At 41.8% G+C, this 9800-nt stretch overlaps 1 protein-coding gene across 2 annotated transcripts; it reads left to right on the top strand.

Moving 5' to 3' along the window:
• Positions 1 to 113: 113 nt before the first annotated feature.
• On the top strand, positions 114 to 9523 carry LOC119450530 (tRNA (guanine(10)-N2)-methyltransferase homolog). 2 transcript variants are annotated; one of them, XM_037714021.2, is made up of 14 exons: positions 114 to 249; positions 323 to 388; positions 476 to 546; positions 765 to 846; positions 911 to 1006; positions 3102 to 3236; positions 3370 to 3526; positions 5919 to 5999; positions 6943 to 7107; positions 7195 to 7264; positions 7432 to 7563; positions 8236 to 8356; positions 8499 to 8599; positions 9404 to 9523. In XM_037714021.2, the coding sequence occupies exons 1-13, from the start codon at positions 184 to 186 to the stop codon at positions 8592 to 8594; spliced, it is 1338 nt and encodes a 445-aa protein (XP_037569949.1). In that variant the 5' UTR covers positions 114 to 183; the 3' UTR covers positions 8595 to 8599; positions 9404 to 9523. The 2 variants fall into 2 exon arrangements, with proteins under 2 accessions (XP_037569949.1, XP_049521908.1); XM_049665951.1 differs by lacking the exon at positions 9404 to 9523 and adding an exon at positions 9135 to 9308.
• Positions 9524 to 9800: the final 277 nt, after the last annotated feature.

Raw genomic sequence — 9800 nt, 5'->3', positions numbered from 1 at the left:
ATTTAAGTTAAGTTCTAAATATAGTTTGTTACGCATCAAAATGTTGGGTTGGATTGCATTGGACAACTTATTTAACCTGCGCAGTATTGCGTGTTTGAGCCATTGGCGTACGCACAAAGCCGAGTCCAGCCATTGCACGAGTTTGTTTACGTTCGTTGCCGCGCATGTGGTCTATGTACCGAAATGATCGGCAAGGGAATGAAATACTTAATATGGTTCGCCCACGAGCACGTGCCTTTCAGGATGCCTGTAAGTTTATTAAGGCATATTTTCTTCGTATCTGACGTTCAACGCTGCCCATGTTTCTTTGTGCTTTCCCTAGGAGCTCGATGCGATTGCATCGATGTTTGGCATCACTGTCAAGTTCATAGAGCAGCCGAAAAAAGAGGTACAGTTTTGTGCACCAAATTAAAAAAATAATAATAATAATTGTCGACCAAACAGTTTAATAGTGTTCGTTTGGTCTCTTCCACAGCCGTACGCTATAGTTGAACTGGCGTCGGAAGAGGATGCAAAGAAACTTGCTTCGCGAAGCGTGTTAATACGGTACCTCTTTTATTTATTTATTCTTTTTTCGTTGGAAAGAGGTGGGATCAAGTTAGTCTGTATTTATGATGCAAGGATTCATAGGATCCTTAATGTCGCTCGCCACAGTTTATGCCTTGTCAAAACTAACCAGCGCATTTTACAGCTGTTTTCGTAACATGATTAAAGTTCGTTCCTCTCCTTTCACTCGCACAAAACTTCATCTGTTTCTCTCATAGGTCTGTTATTGAACTGTGGGCTCATGCTGGAGATATTGATGATGTCTGTGACCAGGTGAAAAAGTTTCCTGCCAAGTTCTGGGTGGGTATTTTCGGATTCGCATCAAGGGAGGTCCTTTGCTGATGGTTTGTGTTTTGCATTTCAGGATGCCTACGGTGGCGAAGACCAATCTTTCAAGTTCAATGTCGAAATATTTGGCAAAAGAAAAGTTCCCAGGGAAGTCAAAGTAGAAAAGATAGAAGTAAGTGTTGTAATGTATCGCAAAATGCTTTTTATGATACCTTCAATTCCTTAGTTTTGTTCCTTTGAACTCTTGACAGCGGGAAACACGGTGCTGGAAGTGCAAAAATGTAGTTGTGTTCTAAAGCGATAGAGCGTTTTCTACTTTAGCAAAGCAGAACAAGAAATGCAGGATGAATGCTCTTCAAGAAAATAGGGATTATTCAGGAAATGCTCGAACCAAATGTTGACTGCAGCAGTTTTTTTGTTGTACCTTCAACGTGGTCCATTAAAATGCGCCACGTAAACGTTGTGATCAAAAATCTTCACCATGACTGTACTATCATGGGCAGAAGTTTAGAGATTAAAGCATCTGCAAAAAAATACAAATTTTCTTCTCGCATGGCCCTGCAACGAACTGTGAGCTGCACTGGATTGGTTGAACACACACGCATGTATGCATTGTACCTCACAATTGCAGGCTGCATGTCAGGGCGGCAGACGAAGAAACATTTTTCACGACATCCCCAGCCTCTAAACTTTGCTCGTGATTGTACTATCAGGACGGAATAAAACATGAGCAGCAGGGCATGGGGCTTTCAGTACATACTGCACTTCTAACAGCATCTGTAATAAATGCTGCACGTGCACAGTTAAACTACAGGGTTTGCATCATTGCATACCGGTCTCGTATTAGTGACCGTCGCTCACTTTATCAGAATTTCGCTATCATGCCAGTGAAGTGCTGCAAGCCTCTGCTTTCCTGCAGTGCTCGTCAGTGAATGCAAGTGTGCGGAGATCTTTTCTGCCTCTCTTGGGCTGGATCTAACATGACAGTGTAATAGACTGACGTCTTTTCCCCCTTTCAGGTTCATTCAGAACTTTCTTCTTTTTGTGAGCATTTCTTGCTCTTGAATATGAAACAGTACTGATGCAATTTTCTTGCAATATCAATAATTACACAAAAAATAGTTTTCCATATAAATTTTGTAATAAAATCAATTACATGCTTGTTTAGGACGTATTTTTCTGTGTAATCGTTTATGTAGTTAAGGTTCAGTGTTTTCTGTTTAAACCGAAAAGAGCCGAAAAACACATGGCGAGTTTTTTTTCCCGAGTTCTACTTTATCCAAAGAGGGTCAGTGAAAGCAATTTACAAGATGACGATTAGCACGCAGCTCTAATCATAAATGTGCTCTGCTGCAAGGAGCCTGGCGAGGTCGAAGTCGCACGTCAGCCCTGCAGCCAAAGCAGCCTTTATTTTTTTCTTTAATTTGCATCCATTATGCCTTGCCGTTGCGACAAAAACAAAAAGGAGGAAGGAGTAGATACACGGAAGGGTTGAGGGAGCCCTGGCCCGGGTCCTCGTGCTGTGGCCACTGCAGTGGATGAACTGGGCAAGTTCACTGATGGTAACGCAGGTTCAGATCTTTCTAGTCGTTTTTCTTTTTCTGTAGTTATTCGTTTTAACTCTGTACCTGCATAATGTTGTAAATAAAGTCTCATTCTGTGTGTGTTCATCTATGAACTCTATTTACTATTAATTCCTGCATATGGTAGTCTCATAAATTCAATTCAATAAATTCAATTCAATTGCCGAATGGTGTTCTACGCTTGCTGTACTGTTTCTCAAAAACTTTTGTTACTGTAGGTGCTAGATGCAACTGCAGCTTTAAATTGTAGGACCTGTAGTCATGCAGAATGTTTCATTGTCAACAAAGTTAGTGAACCAGATATTCACAAAAAAGAAAGAAAGAAAGAATAGTGAGCTGGACATGAAAAATCGCCCCTGAAAAACGCCGGTGAGAGTTCATCGTGAAGAAATATATTAACCGAAAAGAAGGGAGGGGGGGGGGGGGATTTTTCAGGTGGAAATAAAAAGTGAAAATATTTGTTGTGGCATGGCAAGATTTTTACTGAATGTACAACTTAGACTGATGAAAACAAGTTGGTGCTGAAAGTACTATATGACTGGTAAATTTAATTGATATTTCATAGATATAACTACGTACAAGTGTGTTTGCTGACCTTTAGTATGACTGGTATTGGTTCACTGGTTCATTTTTTCTCATTTTTGAATGCGTAATGTTAAAAAAAAAAAAACTTTTTTTTTTCAGAAATTTGATTTTCTTCCTCTAAATGGGCCAATTAAAATGGAGAACCCTGACCATACATACCACTTGATTGAATACTATGGCATTGTTCCCAACTGCATTCCAGAGAAGCCGCATGCTGTGTTTTTTGGACGTTGGGTAAGTCAATAAAAAAATATTTTTCTGTTTTTAATGCATGTTGATTTAATTTCCTGCTAAAGCAACGTTTGGCTGCATTGATAGCTGTTTCGCAGTCTCATTAACCCTTTCTCTTTCCACATGTTTACTGAAGATCTGTGATGGCCAGAGGTTTCTAAAGAGCCATCTGGCCCTCAGGACACGCAAGTTTATTGCCAATACATCGATGGACCCCACTTTGTCTGTGATAATGGCAAATATGGCGAAAGTGAAGAAGAGTGACCTTATCCTCGACCCATTTGTTGGATCCGGTATGGTATGCCACTATATATACTGATAATGTGGTAAACTTGACAAGGTATCTCAATCTCGTCAGAAAGAATGCTGAGGTCAAAGCTATTATGATAAGAACTCTTCTTTATAGCATTTCATATTTTACCAATATATTGCTGCCAGCCTCAATTTGGTTGCTTGGCACTATTCCTTGTAGGCCGCATGCTATTTCTTGTACACTGTTTTTACTTGTGTGTTGTACTACCAAATACATATACATCGCACCAAGTGTTTCAGATTTGACGTGGCAGTCTACAGTGCTGTGTGTTCTGTTGGTTGTGAGGCCTAGTCAGGTGTCATCTTTTGCCTCGTATTCCATGGCTAAGAACTGTCTTGATCTGCATTGTATATTGTTGTCTACGCATGTTATCATTTGGAACATTAAGAAATGTGTAGTACTCTGCCTAAATAAATAAAGTACATCATAACATTGAAGACATTATAAGGGCACTGCATGAAAAGTAATCTGTGTTGGTAATTTTGAAATACCAGAAACATAAGTCTTGCCACAAGCAGAACCTCAGTAAGCCAGCAAAGATGACAAAATGGAAGAGGGGTCCAACGTTCTTATGCTAGCTCCTCATGACGTCATGGGATTTGAACTGTGTACGTTGGGGAAGTCGATAATTTATCATAAAAACAAAGATTGCACAGCATTATACAGGAACCAAAGATTTAAACTAGACAGTTTTGTGAACAGAAACAGCTCAAACATGTGAAAACACCCACACGCATGTCTGTTAGTCTTCTTTGTGGTGACTGTTTATCACGTGCTAACAAATGTTAATGTTATCGCTCGGTGCAAGACGCACCTGCACATATTGGAACGTTCTCAACTGATTGTCGCTGATTCTGTCCTATGTGCGGTCTGTCTTGCGTGCTTCTTGCTGTCATCCGAAGTCTTTTTTGCGCTAGTTAGTGATGTCTCAAGTCTGTAATAAGCACCAACTAGCCCAACTGTCTTCTCTAATTGCACTGATTCTATCTGCTGTCTATGCTGCTGCCTAACCTTGCGTAATCAGATTGCATGCCCAACGCGAATAAATTTATATCAGGTCTCGATAAAATGTACTTCACCAGACTAAACTGACGTGCTGCTCTTTGTGTCCGTTTGACAAGAAGTTCAATTACGAGCACACTTTTCGCAATTTTAACCTCACAAAAACTGGGACGCCGTCTTGCCTTTTGTTACGTACGCATACAACACTGCCAAGCATGAACGAGAAGAAAGGGAACCGAGGGGCCCGATTTTTATTAATCATAGCATAAGAAGCCAACAAACAATGACACCAAGGACAACATAGGGGAAATTACTTGTACTTACTAATTGAATTAAAGAAATGATAAATTAATGGAAATGAAAATGGATGAAAAAAACAACTGTCTGCAGGTGGGGAACGAACCCACGTCTTCGCATTACGCGTGCGATGCTCTCACCATTGAGCTACCGCGGAGCCGTTTTCCCATCCACTTTCTGGGGTATTTATGTTTTACAACTTGAACTAAACCTGGGAGTGTTAGCCAGCGCCACCACTCACAAACCTAGGGGCGGATGTGGAACATCCTTTCTGCCGCAGGCGTCACGAGCACGTGATCTTTTGGGTGATGGCAAGCATGAAGTTACTGAATATGCGCCATTTTTTTTTTTTTTTGCTCTTTGTACGCAATCCGCGGAGCTTTCTGGACACTCTCCTGCCCTTCCAGCATCATGAAGACCTGTCCATCGCTCAGACATTGTGTCCTGCAGAAGAAGCACGGCGACTCGCACGTCTGAGGACATTGTCCTCACAAGGCCACAGCAAGAGCCTCTACGATGCCCAGCATATTCCTGTGAGCTTTTCGCCCGGTGACTATGTTTTGCTATGGACACCAGTTCGCAAAAAAGGGCTGTACCGCAAATTTCTCGCCACCTACTCTGGACCCTTCGTCATTCTCGCTCGTCGAAGTGACGTCAGCTACGTTGTCGCCCAAGTGACTGCAAATAATCGGCGCTCGCGCGTGACCCAAGTTGTTCATGTGGCTCGCCTCAAGCAGTATTATCATCGACCCATTTGACTCGCTCGGCGAGCTTTGCCTGCCCCGGGGGAAAGTGTCGCGGCAACGCGCTGAGGTTAGAAGAAGACAAAGAGGTGGTGTGGAGTGCGCGCTTGAACTGGGCAGTTCATTGTACCGGACTGGCCTTCGCCTTCGGCTGTTCCCTTCATGTGCTTTCATCCATCATCACCTGTAAATAAACCCACACCTTCGTAACAATACCGAGCAATAGAAGCTTGTACATGGCTGTGCCATCATTGAACCATGTTCCCATGTTGGTGTGCACAATGTGCTTGAAAAGTATGAACTGATTTTATCTTTTGTTTCTTGGTAAAGGTAGTCTCCTAGTCCCTGCAGCATTTTTTGGGGCATACGTTTTGGGCACAGATTTGGACTACCTGCTCCTCCATGGCAAAGGTAAATTGGCTACACGTCCATTCCATGATTAAGAATGTGTCCTGTGTGCATGATTGGTAATAGCCTCATTTGTAAGTGTGTGTGTGTGTGTGTTTTCTGCATTATTGTAATTGACTGAACTTTAAGTGCATTAATGGACATAAAATTTAACATTATCTTCACCGAAAGTCATCCTCGTGCATTGTGGAACAAAACTGCTCGGGACACCTGTGTATATGCTACAGCAATATATTTGGCGCATGTATATTGAAATAAAATGCTGGGCCCCAGGAATTGTATCAAGTGGACACACTTTGTGTCTACCATTATCACTTCTGCTGTTATAGCACATGGCCCTAAAGTAAGTTAAACATTTATTAGCATAATTTGTTAGTTAGCCATTTACTCGTACTACTAGTAGTTACTTATGCAGGTAATGTCTGTTAAGGTGGAATTTCATTCAAGGACGATGTGCTTAGATCTCTACAGCCTGCAAAATAAAAACAAAATGCTTGATATGTGGTAACAACAGTGCAGTGTTAGCGTAAACATATAAGTGGTTAGCGCTGCTGCATACAGCCATGTATGTTGATTCATTGACTGCCAGCAGTATAGCATTGAGCACTATTTTGTTTGGGCTTTGATTAGGGCCAGTGAACGGCATTTTACCTCCAAGGTCATCTGCTGAGCCATTCATGTTGGCTGAATTCATTATATATTGTTACTGTAGTTAGCTAATTTACAGTGAGAACTGTAGCAATCGCGATTCTATGATGTTTTTCAGGCGGATGCGCGATTATGGTGTTTTTAATCTCCTGCTCTATGCGTACAGGTGTAGAACAACAGAAGTGTGTTTAGTGAGCTAAATTAAAGCACCAACCAGCGTAAGAGTGTGCCCCTGAACACGAGCTTTGTGACCGAACTTTCTGACATGAGTTTTCTTTTACTTTTGTGCACGTCTTAGCCAAGCCGAGTCGCTGCAACGAGAAGCAAAGGGCAGATGATGAGAGCGTGCAGGCAAACTTGCAGCAGTACGGATGCGAACAATGCTTCGTGGACGTCGTCGTAGCAGATGCATCATTACCGCTGTGGAGAGCTGAAATGCGGCTCGACGCCATCGTCACCGATCGTGAGTGCGTCTTTTCTCTTTTTCATAGTGTGGACAGTGTTTTTCGGCATCTTTGGTGAAAATGTTGAATTGCTTCTTTTCGTTTAGCACCCTATGGAATCCGTGAGGCCACGGAAAGGATAGGCACACACAAGACGTACGACATTCCTGGCCACTTGTAAGTCTGCACGTGTCTTTTGATTGCTTCACTGTAATTTGGCTCATTTTCATTGCGTAATAGACAACCGTCAACTAAAAACAGGAAATAGTACACTCAGTGCCTTCAATGTTGTGCAATTCCATAGTTTCCAGTTGTCTCAGGTTCGTGTCTTGTCTTTGATCCAGAGCGGCACAGCACGTTCCGTCCAAGGTTGCCTACTGCCTGAAGGATGTCTTGTGCGACCTACTCAACTTCAGTGCCCACCACTTGTGCCTGAATGGAAGGCTTGTGTTCTGGATGCCCATCTACAATGAGGAGTGAGAGTTCAATGCTTTTCGCTACGGGCCTTTCGAATAGTGAAATTTACAAATTGAATTCAACACAAACCCCAAGAAATGCAAGGCTTCAAATGATGAATTGAGAACAAAATATTTTCTCTGATTCTAGAGGAAGTGAGGGAAACATGGAGAAAAAGATGTGGTAAAAAAAATTATTCCCTTTAATACACGCAGTGTAGTCTATTCAGAAGGGACAATTTGCAAGTGAGCAAAAATTGACAGGTGACCACACTGCCTGGTTCGCTTACAATAGCATATTTAAGGGGCCAAATGGAGGCACAAGCATCAGCTCTTTTCTATGGCAAGCAAGCTGCAGTAATCGTCTTTTGGTAGATGCCGATAGCAAAGAGAAATACAGATAACAGAGGAGAGAGTTCCTTTCTGTTGTAATTTGTTATAGTGTGTAGCCGTTGTCTTCCCCTGCTGCCTGATAAGTCAAACATGCATGCTGTCCAAAGACAAATCAGCATGTAGTAGTATACTTTGTACAAATTGACATGAATAAAGCTGCTTTAAAAAAGCATGATATCCATACTCACAGAGTTGTCCTCCCTCAGGACAGAATAGTGTTCTTTGTACTCTGCTCTACTTGGTTTCGTCTAGTAGTGCAAGAGGAGGCTTATTTTCTTCCTCTCCTTTTCTTTTTCCCAGCTTTAGTGAAGATAGCCTCCCACAGCACCCCTGTCTGAAACTCATCGCCTACAGTGAGCAGTCATTGTCTAAGCATTCATCACGGCTACTAATCACCATGGAAAAAACGAGCGAACCCGACGTAAGCATCGTGAAACCATGCTTTCCTGTGTGAACCATCTTCTAGAAGACTGTCAGCACATTTTTTACAAGCTTACAGTCTCTGATGCCTCCTTCTCTCTGCATTTTTGCTGTAATTAGCGCATTTTTCTTCCATGTCACAGGAAACATCGTGTGCAGTCATGTCGTCTACGGCAGAGAGGTTCAGGGAACGATATTTCGCCGGAACAAAAGGCAAAGCTGACAACACAAAAAGTTGACATTGGTATGACATGCCTTCGGCTCCCTTTCCACAGTGTTTTCTCAGCAGCCACTGAACAATCTTGGGCATCTTGAACTATACAGCTAGCACATTCTATCTGGAAACAGAGCCACCAATGTTAGCATAAAAGTGTAACATGTTTTTTCAAAGCATTCTGCTATTTGTTGCAGGAAGCTGCAGAAATTTGCATGCAAAATTATGTTCATGGAGATAGATTATATATGTCACATGGCAGAAAATAAGAATAGGGCTCTGATGTGCTTGCACATCTCCACAAAAAAAAAGCTGCTGTGACTAGGCTTTACATGGACTTGAGATATGAGTGTTGGGCTGTGCAATGACACAGGGGACAAGTATGTTGCCCTCAAAGCTTGTCACGTGCCTCGACACTTGTTGGTCAAGTTATGGTGTCCAAACCCGTTCAAGGCCCCCTGGCAGTCTGTTGACCTTGTAGTTTATTATCCAAGAGACTGTAATGCATGTTCGAAATGAGATATTGAGTGATTGCTTTTTGCATTTATATTAATTTTGTTTGCAGGCGCTGAGAACTGTCAGCTAGTGCCATGGTTTATTGAAGTGCACCAGGGATTCTAGGCATTGTTGAAAGTTTGCATGGAAGGTCTCTGGGGATGTGGGTTTCAGCTTGCGTGCGAGATCTTCTATTGTCTTATGTACATTTATGTCACTGATTTAATGTGTTTTATTGGGTTTTCATTTTTCCACTAGCTGCCATTCTGTCTTCTCAAGTTTGAAAGATACAGCTGCTTTTTTAATTTATTTTATTGTGTGTTTTCCTTTTTCCACTAGCTGCCATTCTGTCTTCACAAGTTTGGAGGATACAGCTGCTTTCAAGTCCTTGCGCAAGGGTGGCATTTTCTCAAGCTCAATGAAATTGACAATAAACTATTGTGTTTTTTAGAAAAGAAAGGTAATCTCACTCTCATAGGTGTTGTTCAAAAGTACTGCAGTCACACCCACACTGCTGAAAAGCACAGTGATAAAACTTTAAGAACATTGGTGCAGGAAAAAGGTTTCCCTGCCATTTCCTCTAAGTTTTTATAATTATAATAGAACGAATCAAATAACAAGGTTATACCAAATGACAAAGGTAATCCTACAGCGAGTGGAACTTTTCATACTAACTTACTATTCAATTTACGTGACTTGTTAGAGTGATTTGTTCAAGCAGATATTTTAGAATCAT

The sequence above is a fragment of the Dermacentor silvarum genome, chromosome 4 (genome assembly GCF_013339745.2).
Source record: "Dermacentor silvarum isolate Dsil-2018 chromosome 4, BIME_Dsil_1.4, whole genome shotgun sequence".
In the NCBI taxonomy this organism is placed as follows: domain Eukaryota; kingdom Metazoa; phylum Arthropoda; class Arachnida; order Ixodida; family Ixodidae; genus Dermacentor; species Dermacentor silvarum.
This window is presented reverse-complemented; position numbering and strand designations above follow the sequence as displayed.

Coding starts and splice junctions, on each gene's coding strand:
- LOC119450530 (XM_037714021.2), top strand. CDS start 184: ATGATCGGCAAGGGAATGAAATACTTAATATGGTTCGCCCACGAGCAC. Junction 3,527..5,918: donor CGACCCATTTGTTGGATCCG/GTATGGTATGCC, acceptor TTCTTGGTAAAG/GTAGTCTCCTAGTCCCTGCA. Junction 8,357..8,498: donor AAAAAACGAGCGAACCCGAC/GTAAGCATCGTG, acceptor TCCATGTCACAG/GAAACATCGTGTGCAGTCAT.